At 33.7% G+C, this 17,660-nt stretch overlaps 2 protein-coding genes across 3 annotated transcripts; both read right to left on the bottom strand.

Moving 5' to 3' along the window:
- Window positions 1-1,625: 1,625 nt before the first annotated feature.
- Window positions 1,626-9,162, bottom strand: LOC127941603 (DNA polymerase delta subunit 3-like). 2 transcript variants are annotated; one of them, XM_052536853.1, is made up of 12 exons: window positions 8,994-9,162; window positions 8,408-8,463; window positions 8,211-8,313; window positions 8,085-8,124; window positions 7,703-7,835; window positions 7,353-7,608; window positions 7,200-7,272; window positions 6,939-7,110; window positions 6,416-6,525; window positions 6,050-6,135; window positions 5,775-5,853; window positions 1,626-2,451 (listed from the first exon to the last, which is right to left on the bottom strand). In XM_052536853.1, exons 1-12 carry the CDS (start codon window positions 9,048-9,050, stop codon window positions 2,246-2,248), a joined length of 1,371 nt encoding a protein of 456 aa, XP_052392813.1. In that variant the 5' UTR covers window positions 9,051-9,162; the 3' UTR covers window positions 1,626-2,245. The 2 variants fall into 2 exon arrangements, with proteins under 2 accessions (XP_052392813.1, XP_052392814.1); XM_052536854.1 differs by lacking the exon at window positions 8,994-9,162 and adding an exon at window positions 8,825-8,893.
- Window positions 9,163-15,920: 6,758 nt separating this feature from the next.
- On the bottom strand, window positions 15,921-16,856 carry LOC127941609 (olfactory receptor 13C8-like). Its single transcript, XM_052536870.1, has one exon. The coding sequence runs from the start codon at window positions 16,854-16,856 to the stop codon at window positions 15,921-15,923; it is 936 nt and encodes a 311-aa protein (XP_052392830.1).
- Between the last annotated feature and the right edge of the window lie 804 nt (window positions 16,857-17,660).

Here is a 17,660-nt window from a genome sequence, read left to right as displayed (position 1 = left end):
AAGCCCTGAATGGTTTAGCATCTCAGTATTTGAGCAAGCTCTTGTTAACTCTGGCAATTTGATAATACCAAGAATATCAAAATCAACTGCGGGCGGCAGATCCTTTTCCTGTTTAGTGCCTAAACTCTGAAATTACCTACCATTAACATTGTTCAGGATGCAGACACATTCTTTCAGTTTAAATCTAGCGTTATATAAATAAAGGTGACTTGACTTGACAATTCTGACTTCTAAGATTTGAGTTTATATCTCGCAATTCTGACTTCATATTTCACAATTCTGAGAAAGGAGTTTGATCAAGAGTTCCAGTTACCCTTTCAAGGGGCATTTTGTGTGTGTGTGGTGGAAATGGGCTTCCATACATTTTTCCTCAGATCATTTTATAATATCTCACCAGACGATGGCATTCTTAAGGGGACAGGTCACCAAAATGTCTGTCCTCATTTACTCACCCCCAGGACTTCCCAAACTTGTATTCTTTTTTTGTGTGTGGAATATAACTACTACTATAATAATATTAATAAACTATTTTGAGTTGTTCTGAATTGAACATTTAAGTAAATGTGAAATTTCTGAGTGAAAATTAAGTGCATTTGCAGAAAACAAACTCAAGAGTTCGAATGACATGAGATCCTGCAAATCTTGGATAAATATGCACATTTTAATTTTAATTTATTTTTACAATGTTCCTTTATTGTTGTGTATTAGTGGTTTTGTGGAAACCAAAAGGATCCAAACAGGTAGCTGAACAAGTGCACATTTGAAAACTGAAGGGAAACCTGGAAACAGTTAACCACACTCTCCCAAATCGTCAGCAGGGCAAAACCATTGCCGCATTTTTCCAACGACAGCTATGCAATCAAGCAAAGGATTTTCTCAGACAGCTAGGCACCTTAAATTTTAAACTACTGTTTGATAAGGTATCCAGGACAGGCGCCTCACCCCAGTCCACATCTGACTGCCCGAGGCCTGCAAAGGTGAGCTAAGGGAACGAGCGAACACCTAACTGCACAAAACCAAACTGTTTTCCTTCATAGAATGCAGCTGGATAAGGTTATTAGTGTCAAAAACATTTTTTTTTTTCTTTTACATATCAAATGATCACAAAGAAGAACAAAAAAGAGAGTATTTGATATACAAAACAACCAGAAATGCTTACTTCGGTGGACCTCAGGTTTGAAAGCACAATTATACATGTTTTACAATATAAAGAACACTGTGTTCTCGAATTCACTCGCACATACGAACTCAGGCCTAAGTTTAGAAGCCTGAGAGAAAAGGGAGTATTGATGTCTTGGCACAAAACGCTCAATTTCACGTCTGTGGCACTGGATCAGATGAGCTTGGACAGATTTTAATGAGGATTTCCAGAGGCATGCCTTTCCACACAGTAAGTTTAGTTTTGATAAATGGAAATGTCCAAGACCAACACAACAATATAGCCAGAAACTGATGTCACATAGAAATATGAAGCTCTGAGAAAACAACTCGATTTACAGGAACCAAACAAGACGGCAAGACAAAAAACATTCTCTTGACTACTGAGCAGATTTTTTTAATTACTTCACTCATAAATATCAGATAAGTTTCTGGTTAAACCAACAAATATTTATTTCACAAGAATATTAATGCAAACAAAAGTTTTTTTATTTTATTTATTATTATCCAGCAATACTAAAAATAGACAATGACAAAACAAGACTTGACAATCTTTACAGTATGGGAATTATTAGTGGTTGGCCATGTCCAGGTTGCCTTATAATAAGGAAATCAGCGGGATCATACATTTACATACAACCCTATCAGGCATAGAATTGAAATCCAGCATGTGAAGTTGGGTGGAAGGTCGACACAAAATAGTTCTTCATGTAGAAGCAGAAATCTCCTGTGTCAATGTCTCTGAAGAGTGACAGTGACAATAAAAATATATTTCCAACTTACAGCATCACATGTGCTTCATGGGAATGTCAATGCTGTAAATTAAGCACTTAAAGGGATATTTCATCCTACAAACGTAGTCACAATTTCTTCATCCTCGTGTTATTTGTTTTCTGCTGATTTTTCCCCTCCTCTTTAACAAATTTTATTAACTTTTATGAAGAGAAAGAAAAACCCATGCAGTGATACTTTATGTTAAGGAACAACATGAGGATGAGTAATTAACAACAGTTTGGATTTCCAGGTGAACTACTCCTTTAAAAGTCCATGAAAGAATAATAATAATGATAATAATAATAATAAAAAGTTATTTCTTCTGAAAAAATCCCATGATGGATGGCTGTTTTGTAGGTTTGTTAGTGGTAGAAGTCTTCTTCTGACTTTTTTCTTTTTTCTCTTTCTCTCTTTTTCCAAATGAATGCTTTAGTGAGCTTGAGTCCTTGGCTTGACTGTTGGGTTCAGGCTCCTCTTCACTCTCAGAGTAAGACTCGCTCACATAACCCTTCTCGGTCACTAGGAAAACAGAAAAATTGGTTATTCAGACACTGTCAAAATGTGTGTGGTGAATATAAGTGTCTGGTTTGGGATCTATACACAAGCATTTGGTTTTAATTTTTAGAGAGATTTTGCAAAGTTGCCATTTGTTTTTTGGCCAAAGGAAAGTTCCTTAGGCACTATATTATTAACAGCCTTCACATTGTGCTTATGAGGTCTTAAATTACTGCCCCTGTAACACAGCAGGTTTTAGAACAATACACATTCGTGGCTACACTATGAATCTTGGTCTGGTCAATAATGCGAAATAAACAAATAAAGAAAAGAAAAAAAAATTCATCAAATTAATTTGGTAACTATATACTGGAAAAAAGAAAAGAAAAACCCAATTCAAAGAGTTTTTTGTGCTGAACAGACAACTGGCATTAAGGAATGTGTAAAATTAGACACTGTACTAAGTACAAAAATAACACCAGTGGCTCATATGAATCAAACACACATTCATGCTTTTGGTCTTCAAATATAAAGATTTCCTCCACATGAACAAAGTCAAAAATAATCAGCACTAAACAGTTTCAGTGAAAATAGTTTGCCAAGAGCTGTCTGTATTTCTGCCACATAACTTATGATTTACTCAGTGGTTTAAGTGTTTCTGTCAGCGCTTATAAATGATGAGCTTATAAAAGTTAAGAGAGAGTCCAGTCACTTTTATGCACGGCTATTTAAAGGGATTCTTCCAGGTTAAACAGGAAACACAGTGTAAACATAATATTAATTACCACAGAAAATATTATAATAGTTATATTTAGTGCCTGGCCCTTCAACTGCAAGTCCTTCATTGTAACTATGAAAATAATAAAAATTAGATGAGCAGAAAAAAAAAAAAAATCTGTGGTAACTGACAAAAGTGCCACAAATGCAGTCATTAAAACATAGCCTGCATTGAACCCAACTGTTAAATACGATGGATTGTAAAATAATTTTCCTTTATATTACATATTTGAAGCATTTGATGGTTCGTGTATGTGGAGCTGATCAAGACTAGTGGTTGACGGATGTATATCAACTGATACTTGTCATTTTTTCAGCACCTGGCTTTCTGTTTGGCCAGCATTTATTTTGAAAGTGCTAAGAATGTTTGTTTATTTTGCAGATTTATAATAATAAGATAAAAAGTTATACAGTGCCCTCCATAAGTATTGGAACAGTAAAGACAAAATTGTTCTGTTTGCAGTGGAGTCGAGAAAAGAAAGCAATTTGGATGCTAAAAGAAAAGAGGATGTCAACTAGTACTATAGGAAAAACAAAGGGCATTGGGGAAATCAAGAATATGGAAACTACCAGCGACATCAGCAACCAACAACGACCTGATTGGCTGAGAAAAACAACAGTTGTTGATTATAGACAAATCATAAAAGCTGTGAAAATGAACCCTAAAATATATGTCTGTAAAATCAGAAACAACCTCCAGAAAGATAGGTTGATGCTCTGTCAATCTACAGTCCACAGGAGAATGACACAGAATTACAGAAGCTACACAGCAAGATGCAAACCTCTGATCAGCACCAAAAATAGAAAGGAAAGATTCTTCACAAATGTGAGCAAGTAGAGTTTAGGAACTGAGTTGATGGACTGATGAGAAAAAGATTCACTTTCATCTAAGTGATTGGGAAGCAAGAGTGTGAAGAAACAAAGGGAACTGCAATTGATCCTAAGCATACAACCTCATCTGTAAAGCTTGGCACAATGTGGAGTCATGGCATGGGCATGCATGAACAGGACTTCTTAATAGAACAGGATTTCTTAATTTTAATGATGATTTAATGTATGATGGCTACCAATATTCAAGAAAATGCCACCTAACTCATTAGAAAGCACTTCAGATTGGATCAGGACAGTGACCCAAAACACCCTGCAAGTTCAGTCAAGGACTTTATCAGGGAAAAGAAATGTAATAAGATTGCCCAAATCAATCTCCAGATTTAAATCCAATTGAACATTAATTTCACCAGCTGAAGTAGAGACTATCGACAGAAACTCCCCAAAACAAACAACAGTTGGAATTGGCTGCATTAAAGGCTGGGGGGAAGCATTTCAAAGCATTAGACCAAGAGTTTGGTGATGTCTGGGTTGCAGACTCACTGATCTTATTGCATGCAAGGGATCTGCAACTAAATATTAGCTTTCAAATCTTTTACATCTGCCTTAAATTCAACTGTTCCAATACTTATGCTCACATCAGATAGTGGGATGAACTCTAAAAGTGATGTCCTTTTTAATTGGGAAAACATGTATGTGTTGAAATACCTTATTATAAAATGTGACATTCTGTAGTTTTGTTGCATATTCATATTTTAATCATATTTGCAAATGTCTTGATCACACAGCAGAGAAAGCAATTTTGTCTTTACTGTTCCAATACTTATGGAGGAATGTATATATATATTTTTTTTATATTAATTTATTTTAGTTAAATCAAAATGTCAAATAAATATAAATGTCATGCAGCAATTATTATGGGGTTAGTAAAGTTTAATACTAAATATATCAGGCTTTATATCAGCCACCCTGCTCTCTTAAGATATATCGGTATCGCCATTAAAAAAAAAATGGTCTACTATTAATCAAAACAGTGTTTGTACGGAAATTGTAAAATGAAATTCCCTGGACTTTCAAGGACTTTAAGCCCTACTACAGATATCACAATATTGTTATTACCTTTTAAATTCTAATAAATAAATTAATAAAACAAAATGGTACAAATAACATTCAGTCAAAGCATGCAACGACTGTGACAACTTTACCATTTGAAAGGATACTATGGCAAACTTATCAAATTTCCTTATTCAAAGTGTTTTTTGTTTAGTTTTTTCATGAACATATGATTAATCTGAATAGTAAAATCTTCATCAGACACTTATACAAATTATTTTTAAAATGATAACAGTGCAACACAAAGCGCGTCAGACTTTAAACGCGTTCCCAAATGAAACCCAAACAAACAGCACATGCAATAAAAGACCTGCCAAAATAATGCAGGCACTATCAGAGGTTTTACCACAAACGTTATATTGATATCACGAGAATGCTTTTCACCTCAAGGAGGAATATCGCGAGATGTCATTCACTCCTGGCAATTTAGAGAGAAAATATTGTTTTTGTCGAAAAAAGAATTAACACAAATTTCATACTGCCTTTTAAACATTACATTTCTTTTTTTAAGAACCTTCTCATAAATATTCAAGTCAAATTGAACTTAAAGTCAAATTCAAACACTTCAAGCACCTGGTACGAAGAACCCTGTTAGAACTATGGAAAATGTCGACTGAAATTATAATTACCAAAGGAACCATCTTCATCAACAAATGTGTTAGACTTCAAAACACGCCTCCTTTTCCTCCTCTTCACCTCTGAGTTCTCCTGAGCGAGACAAGAACAAAACCAATGACAATATTACTGTATGGAAAATACAAATGAGATAAGGGTGTAATTTAATGTGACTTTATATATGTGGGTCTGAGTAGCCTGGCATTTTGGCTGGTCGAGTTTGGGTTTGGAGTGTTTTGAAATCCTGCTGCTAAAGCTTGTAATTATTGGTGTTGTTGGTAATGCTTACTTCTTGGTTTGAAACAGGTTCTCTATTCACTTCTTTTTTAGGACTGGGAGTCTGCACATTAGGCACAGGTGGAGAATCTGGCACAACTGAGGGTAGAAGACCAATCAAGTATGTATTTATATATAGACAGACAGAAGGAAAAGAGAAGAGAATAAGGGAAAAAAAAACACACTGAATGTTATCAATTAGCTTTTGTTTGTCAGAGAGCAATTCTGATATTTTATTCAGCACTTTGCCCAGAGGGGGAACCTATTTCTTTGTTTTTCTTCATTTTGGGTCTCAGTGCACCTCATCTGGACTGATTCAAATCTGCCAAGCATGACGTGAGCCTGTTTAATTCCATTTTTTTTTCTATCTCTTTCCTACCCTCATCATCACTGCTGTCTGGGTGGGGCTTCTTTATCCGCCGTCTCTTCTTCTGCTGGCTCTCCATTTTCTCATCGTCACTGTCCACAACCTCAGGACGCTTTGTTTTACTTGTAGGAAGCAAACATAGTTTTTAGCTCACATTCATGAGGACAAATATAGCATGTCACAAAACCAAATTTAAATTAAAAAACTAAAAGAACAATAATAAATTATATGTATGTATATGTATATATACATATATATATATATATATATATATATACATACATATATATATACATATATATATATATATATATATATCCCAACCCAAACTCGTTATATATATATATATATATATATATATATATATATATATATATATATATATATATATATACACACACATATATATATATATATATAATATATATATATATATATATATATATATATATACATACAGAATAAACATTTACATATATAACATTATTAACATTACATTTTTACAATATTTCTTTGAAAAATAAATAAACCTTACTTCTGAGTGTCTTTTGATTCAATCTTCAATGCACTGGACACTTTGGATTGTTCATCTTTAATGTCAATCTCAGATTTGAGAGACGTCTGTGACTTTTTTATAATTGCAATAGCTGTTGAGCTGGCAGCCTTCTCTTCTTTAATGTTTTTGTTGGGTTTTTCATCAGCCTTTTCTAAATTTGACAGGAAAATGTTTTGTTTGGTTACTGAATGTTATGCTTTGTTACTATATTTCTTTGGGCAGAAAAGACAGAACACTCACTTTGGGCAGACTTCCCAAAGAAGTTACTCATAGGGTTCGCTTTGGAGGCTGTTTTGCTTTTTGATGTTTCAACCTACAACATATGAAACCATTATACATTTCACACACAATCATGTGTGCCATCAACATTAAACTATAGAGTTACACCCTTACCAGGGAAGAATCGTCTTTCTGTTCTGTTTTCACTTCCATGCTGGATTCTTGGCTCTTAGAAGCATTTTTGCTGGCAAACATTCCCATGATACCCGCTGGCTGCTTAGCACTGGGTTTGGAGGTAGCTGAAGTGTTTTCATTTAAGCCAGTTTTACTGATTTCTTTCTCCACTGGAGGGACCGAAGCCATCTCTTGAGCTCTCTGCAGCTCAGTAGATGACATTGGGACTGCAGCAGCACAACTTATAGCACTGTACCTGAAGAAAGACCAGAAATATTGGATGCGTCACAACTTTAGCATACAATGCATGGGCATGATTATGCGCATTACAGGTTATGAGTATCACTTACTTGTTGCAGTTTTTTAGGTTCTCCTTAACAGCATCATAATCTGTATTGTAAAGAGGTGAACTATCCTTCAGCTCAGCTCTCTGCACACTGTACACATGCACACTAATAGTCATGTCCATCTTTGCTTTAACAGCTGTAAAAAAAAAAAAAAAATCTTTATTGAATCTACTTAAAAATGAACATGCAATATTATATATACATTTAGATTTTAAATTAATAAATAAATATATATAAAAAATTACATCTAAACTGTTTATACATATAAGATCACGTAAGAGATCAGAGAAGTCTAACATTTTTGGCCCAAACCAGGATTATGTCATTTTTCCCCAGGATTAAGTCTATTTGTTGTCATTTACAGGTATAAATATGGTAATCTTACCATCAAGCTTGTCCTCACGTACTACTGACACTTTATGGCACTAAAAGCAATGGAAAACATTCAACTGCAGATCTTAAAATAATTATTTTTTATAAGGTTAACCAATTATCAGATCTCAATCCGTACCGTACTACCATTCTCAACACATTTTCCAGATACAAGATAGGTGGCATGAAGTAGAGTCCTTGAACTTTCATTGCGTTTCTGCTGCAGATAATGATACAACATTCTGCAAAATTGTTACATGAACATTAGTGATTCCAACAGATCATCAAATACTTGAATACATAACAAGTGGTGTCAAAAAAAGGGAAAGGACTTACTGTTTTGCTGTGTTTACGTGGACTCCAAGAGTTAAACTGAGCCATTTGTAAGTGACCTGCAAAAACCAGATTTACGTGAAATTCTGAATAGTTGATAATGTAGCTAATGAATATTCTCACACTTATGTGCAGCCTGAATAATGGTTTGATAACTATAAAATTACATTTTACATTTGATTACTGTGTGTACATCTTCAAATACACATTAACAGTCAGTCAGTAACTAAACTGATTTCTCACTAGCATTAAGGATAGTAAGTTACGAATTTATAGTTCGCTTAGAATCGGATTTAATTCATTAAGATGCAACATGGCATCGCGCATGTGGTTCATCCGCTAAAAGAACCTACTCGTAAGTGTATTTCTTTTGGAAATCAGACTGTACCCAAAAAAAAAAAAAAAAACACTTGAACCGACCGTCATGAAAATCATTCGGTACCGGTGATTGTATTGGTAATGTTGCCCAACCCGGGACAGTCAAGTAAACAGCCATGCAGTCACATCTAATCATGTTGGTATCTCAACCGGCATTTCACATCTATAGATGACAAGAACAATAGCGTTACCAATATTAAGAACGACTTACGATCTTATTTTGATCATTCACAAATTCGTCAATATTATCTAAATACAGAACATCCATATCCGGAATGGCTGGGGGCTACTCCAAGTTTACGCTTGTGATTGAAAGAGTCGCCAAACGCGGGAACTGCTGCTGAACCGTGCTAACTTCCGGTCACGTGGGCTAGAGCGTCGAATAGCACAGAAGCAGAGGTAGGCAGTCAGCTTCCTGCACAACACACAAGTGTATTCGCTTTTTATTATGCTTATACCACGGGTATTTTATCATAGAGTGTTAGTAGCTTTGCAACTATTTCTGTTTGTTTGCAGGTCCTTGTTCTGTTTATTCCACTAGCTCTTGTAACCCTTATGACCATGTCAGCCATGAAACCTCATGATTCCTATAAATAACTTGTCTTGAAATATCTGTAACTTACCAACAGCTTAGTAGTTACTACTGTAAAATAATGCTAGTTTTTTATATTATTTTATTTGATCTTATTCTTTTCTAGACTAGACTATACTAGACAGTGTCCATAACATTGTCTTTAGCAACAATAACTTGTTACTATTATGTTATTGTGTTTTATCACTCTTATAATTTGTTATAATTTAATAAATGTTATTATTATGTAGATTACTTGTTTGAAGTTATGTATAGGAATTTTGGCAAAATCTGTAGGGTTATGATAAAGTTTTAATGTATTATTTTAAATGGCACTCACTTCCTACTCTGACTCATTCTAGTTATCAGTCTACACTGCAAAAAATAAAAAAATAAAAATAAAAAACCTTTCTTGTCACTTTTTGAGTGCCTTAAACTGAAACAAAGAAAACTTGTGTCATCAAAAGCCTGTTGGAAACAAAATATTTTTTTTTTCGCAAAATAACTTATTTCCGTAGCTGCTTTGTGTGCTCTATGCAGGTCAGTTAAGTAGATTTCACATCTTTGGTTTTATTTCAAGCTAACAGTTGACCACAGAACTGTGTTTGTTTATTTTCTTATTATTTTATTTTATTTAAGCTCCTATGTCAAAATTACAATCACATTGTATTTGAAAACAGGTTTAAAAATGCTGTTGCATCACAATTTCACAGAGAGGTAAACAACAGCCTTTCGTTTTATTATTCCATGCAGTGCTATATATTCAGTCAAATTAACAGTTGAAGTATAAGACCTGAAGGTGACTATTCCATGTTATAAACTGAAATCCTTTATCATCTGATGCTATTAGATTACGAAGAGTGTTATAAATATGACCATTTCAAATATGGTAGCCCATGGCATCTCCGTGTACATTATTCTAAATCATGTGATGAGTTAAGGTACAAAAATGGGATTAACATAGGTTAAGGCTGGATTCACATGGTCGATTTTTGAGGAACATCATTTTCAGTTTTCAAAGAAAATGTGATACACAGCACCTGAAAAAAAAGTGAAAATACAAGTATATTTTAATATAGTTTATAACTGATGTGACAGATTATTGCTATGATATTAGGCATAAACCAGAACTTACAAGAATCCCTTGCCACAGCCTAAGGGTCCAAAGTAAAGCTCTGAAGGAAGACACACTCCTTGTCTGCAAACTCCACTGAGACTTGCGCAGCTCCAGGGAAATGACGCAGCCTCATTCTCTTTGCCTTAGACAGAAATTAAATGCTTTAGCAATCAAAGATCCTGTAAAATGAGCCTAAATTTATGGAAGACATGAATCCATGGGTTTTGATGCAATATTTCCCAGTTTTAGGTTTACACAACAAATGCCTTAAATAAAAAAGTTAGTAAATTTAAACATTATCACTCAATGCAAGAAAAGCCCAAACTTACAGTTCAATGCTAATATGACAAGGACAAGCAAGACAAGTATACTCTGAGGTTTCATGTTGGTATCTTCTGATGATGAAGGCACTCCTAGGACGTTTGTGCGGTACTCTAGTCAGGCTCTGTCTTATTACAGTGACCCTGGAAGGAGGAGTGAATCTAAAGCCACTCCAATCAGATTTCAAGTTAAAAATTGAATTATGTAGCAGAATGAATGGATATACTGTGCTTAATCCTATTTGGTGTAATTAGAAAATACCAAGACACAAGAGACCCATCATGTGTTTGAGGCTGCAGCAAATTATCATCTTAAAAAAATAAAATCACCTGATCTGAAACACATGCTTATCCTGACGGCTGTAATTTGTAGGTGTCTTAACAATCTTGATATCCTCACTTTGCTGAGATGCTGGTCTCTATATTTAACTCTTGACAGAATATTTGCCAATTTTGCACAACACAAAAAATTTAGTGATATATTAAATTTCAATTTGTAGGATAAAATTCACAAAAATCCTACATTTAAAATATTTTTAACAATATGTTCAAAGCATTCCAAACACAGACAAAAACTTTTTTTTAAAACACACATTTGTATAAATATATATGAATTTCGACTCAAAACCTTTCTTGATGTATTAACTAAATGTAAAGGAAATATTACAATAATATTTCATTTACAATATTATAATGTATTCAATTTTAAATGAAATAAAAGACGAAACAAAAGTTATTTGGATTGAGGAAATGGGACAGTTGCATGGTATATAGAGTAAATACACTCTTAAAAAATAAAGATACTTAAAAGATTCTTCACAGCGATGCCATAGAACTGTTCTTTCCCCCCACAAAGAAACATTTAGTCAAAGGTTCTTTAAAGAATTATCTCTTTCTTACTTTTTTATAATCTGAAGAACATTCTTTTGCCACATAGAACATTTGTGGAACAGAGTTTCTTCAAATGACAAAGGTTCTCATTGGAACCATTTAGACAAAAATATTCTAACATAAATTCGAAAAATATTTTAAATGTATATAATAAATATAGTTTATAGTTGTTATTGTATTTTGCATGCACTTTATCTACCCACATATTTTTATTTAAGGTGTGATCTTGCACAAAAATCTTCAGAAATCGTAGAGGCATATAGTTTTTTTTTTACCAGAAGATGGCACCAAAGTGTTACTTTAATATTTTTGATATAGCATTGCATTGTACAGAAGATCCACTTGCAGTCAGTGTTGCCAACTGGTTTCATCTGAAAGTAGCTTAAACTGGTAGCTAAGTGTCACTAGATGACATCATAAGGGCAAATTCACTGATCTATCTAAAGATTAATTAAGATCAGTGGGCAAGATGAGAATTTAGATAAGGTTTGTCCAAGAAGTTGCTATATTTGTCCCTTAAGATTGGAAAAAAGTCTCAAAAGGAGTGGGGAAGTTGCTAGCAAAATAAACTAAATTGCCATCACTTGACATCTAATTTGAATTATTAAGATCATAAACCAGATGTCCATCAAAGTGGAGCTGACAAGGCAGGAGACCACCAAGGCGGATCAGGTGGGCCTGGAATAGAGAGCGCACAATGGTGCCCCATAGTTGTGTCCAGTGTTTCTACAGTTTTCATGTTAAAAATAGCTTTCATTCATGCTGTAGACCACGGAATAGCAATCGATTTAAAGTTGAGATACAGGTTTTCACAAAAACAAAATAAGTTATAAAATGATAAACCTCACAATTGTGCCATTAAACCATTTTTAGAAATATAAATCATTATATTAATTTAAAACAGAGTTATGTGGGTGGATCTTTGCATTGGTCTGAACAAAAACTGCAGTCTGGATTTTTGAAAATAAACATAATTTGGAATGTCAGCTTTCCCCGGTAACATCTGTAAACAAAGCAGAGCTCTGCTCATAAACTTTACTTTATCAGATAAAAGGAAAAAATAATCAAAACAGTCGGATCCTTTCAGAGTTTCATTCATATACAAACTTAAATTAGTCAGAATGAGAACTACATTGTGGAACAATATAGCAGACGGTTTCATAGGGTGCACGCGCCTGGACCTATGTTAACTTCCCGTCTGTGTTGTGTATATTGGTCTGGCTGCGGTGCCTTCTACAAACGCAGTTAAAGTCAAGTTCATGAGTAGACTGAAGTTGGGCTCAGGGGGTTGTGCTGCGGGGTGTGTTTCCCTTACATTTATTTATTTTTGGAGACTCACCACAATTTTAAAACTGATCGATTTTCAAAAAGGCTTTGTGGAATAAACATGAGTAACGTTACGTACTGCACGTTTAATAATAATAATTCCTTACATTTATATGTTTAAATATTAAAACGAGGCACGGGTGTTTTTATATGGCTGTATTTCTGAATGAAGATTTGCATGTTATATGCCTGATAAAGCAGCATGTGAGCGTACCAGCTCTGCTTTGTTTACAGCTGTTACTGGGGAAACCTCTATTTCTCGCGCTTTATGTCTATGCTTTAAAACATCTCCTTTGGCAAAGAATGAATTTGCATTTTCATTAAGTCCGCCTGATCCATGCAGCAAACATATTTTGTTTGTTATCAAAAAATATCTACTCTAGAGGCACTTGGCTTTTGTTGTTGATTCTATTTGGAAGTCTACCGGAAGTTAAGTTAGGTCCACAAAAGCGTGCGTTGCGCAGTAACGTGTGTTTATGTTGTCGCCGTTGAAACCATCTATACAAAGAAAGTCCCCTGACAAATGTGCCTGTTTTAACTCTAATCCTTAAAATACATAGATTTTTTTCTGTTTTTTTTTTAAACTACAAATTTAAATGAAACTGAAAAAAATAAAAATAATAATAATAAATGGAGCAATTCCAATAGGGTCCTCGCACTGCAGTGTTTGGGCCCTAAAAATAAAAATACATTTACACACTGGTGTAACCCAAATTCTGATTTCTGTCACGTGTAAATTTGCTACGTGCTCAAAGGCACAAGACATTCTGTTCCCGAGGCCTTCACAGGCTGTTAAAGACTTTAGAAAACTTTTGCAGCAATATAGAAATAGATAAGGCAGTAGATTTCCATCTAGTTCCAAAAAACGTTTATATTTTGAGCTTTATGATTTTGTATGTCTGAGTTTTAGTTCCTCATGTCTGTTTCTTGAGTTATTTTTAATCCTTTTTGGGTTTTAATGAGGGACGCAGTACAGCCAATCTCCTGAGGTATTTTGTAACCCTGCATTCAACTGAGCAAAGTCAAAATCAGTAATTATATGTTTTGACCGTCCAAAATGATTACTTTGAATATTATTATTACTTTGACTGTTTGATATACAAATATTCTTATATGCTTTGTATTATTATTTTTGAAATACATTTTAACAGTTTGACTACTTTTGAATATTATAACCATTTGTACTAATCTTAAATCCATCATGTATGGATTGTTTTTAAAACTATATTAATTTTGGGAATTGTATTTTCTATATTTGAAGCTGATTTTAATACTTACTAATCTGTTTGCAAGTTATGAGTTGTATTCTCATTTCCTATATTCTTTGAATAAATTTGCATACTAAAATACCACCCACCGTCTGGCCTGGATTGAAAGTAGTTTTTTTGCATCACACACCTATAGAATTATATCAATCAACATAGAAACTGCACATGCATCTAATACTTAGATCCAACAAGTAAGCGGACAAGCGGTATTTAAAACAATAAACATGCAATACGCACTGTTGCACAGGTTTTAATTACAGCTTCAGATACATTAAATTTTAATTGTGCTACAAGCAGGATACACATGAAGCACGTTCAATGCGGACATGCAGACAGTCGTTGTGGTAATAAACCTCTCCTGCCCTATGTAAAAAGCATTTTAGGGGGCCCTTTGCTTTGAGGTGCCCAAAGGCGGTTGCCGAACTTTGCATGTAAATGGGTCTGTCCTATCCTTAAAGTGTATGTATATAATGCTGTATGTATATAAGTCTGCTAAATGATTAAATGTTAAATGTAAATGTATATAAAAAGAAAGACAAAAAATGGATTGTGAAGAATGTGAATGTTTGTGTCTTCTTTGAGAGATGAATGGTTGAAGTTTCACAGCGTGCAGGAGTTCTCATTCGCGTTGTCTGTCTCTTTCATATTTATACCGGCAAGGCTTAAATGAGTTTAGTTTAAAGGTGTGCTGTTCAGCTCTCACATGCGCGTGTGGTCTATCAATACCAATGTGATGACTGATTTACAATGAGGAATAGTCTATAAACTTTATTATCCTTGCAGCACGTCAGTTAAGCAGTGATGCTCTATGAAATTATTGTGGAGACTAAATTAATTGTAGTAGGTTATAATTTAATAATTAATCTAACTTAATAATAATAAGAGGCCTAATATGCTAATAAGAAGAATGTAACAGGCCTTTGTTAATTTACATTTTTTATATATATATATATATATATATATATATATATATATATATATATATATATATATATATATATATATATATATATATATATATAAAATCATTCTTGAATGCAACCGACATACTATTAAAGGCATGGTTTGTAGTATAATCTTGCACTGAAACATTCAATGTTGGATGGCAAATACCAATAATGGAACAGCTAGAATAATTTATTTGTAATTTTGACATTTAGCCATTTCTAAATTAATATTGTATCAGAGTAAATGACAAACTAGAATTGTATTCAGTCCTTGATTTTGGTTTTCCAGTAGTCTTATAAACATTTTGGAAGCATATAGGTCTTCAACTAGAAGATAGCACTAAAGTGTCACTTTGACACTTTTGATATCATTGTTAATACTGTAGCAACATGTACAGAGCAACTGTATTTGTGAGAACCATTGTTTTAATAAATGTTACACAGGTCTGCTATGTCAGCTTTAATAGCGCAAAATATATGCAGTGTCAAATACTAAGACACAATAACTTATGTAAATATACATATACATTTACTTATTTCTCCTTTTACATCATGTTACATGAAAAGTACAGCTTAAAGAATAAATTATCCTGTTTAAATAACATTACATAAAAAAATAAATAAAAGGTTTTAATAAAAGGTCAGAGTAATGCAGAGTAAAGACAAAAAGATGTCAACACTAAATTATAAAGTGTGTGCTACATGTTCCTAATCTTTAAACTTCGGAAGATAAATAGTATTTTTGCCCTTACTGGACTTAATTTAATACCATATATTACAGGATTGACAACAGGGGGAACAATCAGGAATATAACCGTTAGAAAACTATATAACATGTGAGGCAATGCTTTTGTTCTAAATTCTGTCTGGGAGGAATAAAAAAAAACACAGGCTATGTAGTTCAGAAAGGAAATCAAGTGTGGTACACAAGTGCTTAAGAACTTCTCTTGATTTACTTTAGATTTCCGACAAGCTAGAATTATTTTAAAATAGGAAATCAGAACAAAACTAATTAAGACAATTGCAGTTACATACATCCATCCATTAAAAATCCCATTTAAATTATCTTGTTTGCACTGAAGATTAACCAAGGACAGGTTTTCACAGAAAAGTTTAACTATTTCATGTCTGCAAAAAGGGTATTTCATAGCAACAATAGTGGCCATTATACTCAGAAAACAAGGATATATCCAAATAAATGTCACCAGGCTTCGCACAGTGAAAGGTGACATAATGCTGTGATAACGTAAAGGTCGACAGATCGCTATGTACCTATCAACAGCCATGATACTTAAATTTGAAAATTCACCAGCCCCATAAACAATGATGACAATACTTTGTACAATACATTCCTCAATTGAAATCCTGTTAGTTTCTGTGAGTAAATATACCAAAGCCCTGGGATAAAACCCTGTAGTTCCACACAGATCATTAACACAGAGATTACACAAGAAAATGTACATGGGTTCATGCAGGGCTTTCTCAAAAGCAATAATCATAATCAAGGCAGCATTCAGAACAATAGTCAGAAGGTAAACTGGAAGAGCAAATGAAAAAAATACGATCCTGCTGGTCCAGTCCCACTCATTCAGAGCCGTGATAGTGAGAAAGTTGGGAGAGGAGATGTTATTCATTTCTTCTCAAAATGTGACTCCAGAACAAACAAGGCCAATGTAGATTTTTTTTTTCTGTGTACAATCTTGTGTATCTTGTTATACTGTTGGATGACTTTAAATCATTAAAATAGACTTATAAGCAGTATGCTGAATTGCTTGAAAGACTGTGAGGTTTGGAAAAGGCCTCTGAACGGCTTTTTTTTTTTAGAAATCCATCTTTCAATCTGCTCACAGCTGCATGAGGGAAATTTATATACAGTCAGATTTGCAACATCATAATGATCTAACAGTCCCTTGATAATTCAGAAATAATTATAGAATGCAAATGTGACCTTGAAGTGTTTTAGATAACTTTATCCTTCTGTAATTCTGAAGTAACTGATGATTTCAGGAAATGGAGGATCAGTAGAAACTCTTTGACTAAAATAATACTATTTATTCTAGTTAAACTGCAACTGAATTTTAGGACACTTAAATGATCCTCATGGACTCTTTTAAAAAATGTCTTGGTTACGTATGTAATATATATTTATACATATTTCATCAGCCTCTACTCCAGTCTTCAGTGTCACATAATCCTGCAGGAATCATTCCAATATGTTGATTTACTATCAGAGATGTTCTCTTTAGTTTTTTATTCATTAAAGAATTCTACACAAAATGTCACAGGTTCCAAAAAATATTAAGCAGCAAAACTGTTTCCAGCACTGGTAATAAATCAATACATTATAATTATTTTTGAAGGATCATGACTCTGAAACTGGAGTAAAAGCTGATGAAAATTCTGATATGCAAGCGTAAATATTATGGAAATATCAATGT

Source organism: Carassius gibelio, chromosome A21 (genome assembly GCF_023724105.1).
Source record: "Carassius gibelio isolate Cgi1373 ecotype wild population from Czech Republic chromosome A21, carGib1.2-hapl.c, whole genome shotgun sequence".
Taxonomy (NCBI): Eukaryota; Metazoa; Chordata; class Actinopteri; order Cypriniformes; family Cyprinidae; genus Carassius; species Carassius gibelio.
The sequence above is the reverse complement of the archived record's forward strand: the minus strand, read 5'-3'. Positions and strand labels throughout refer to the sequence as shown.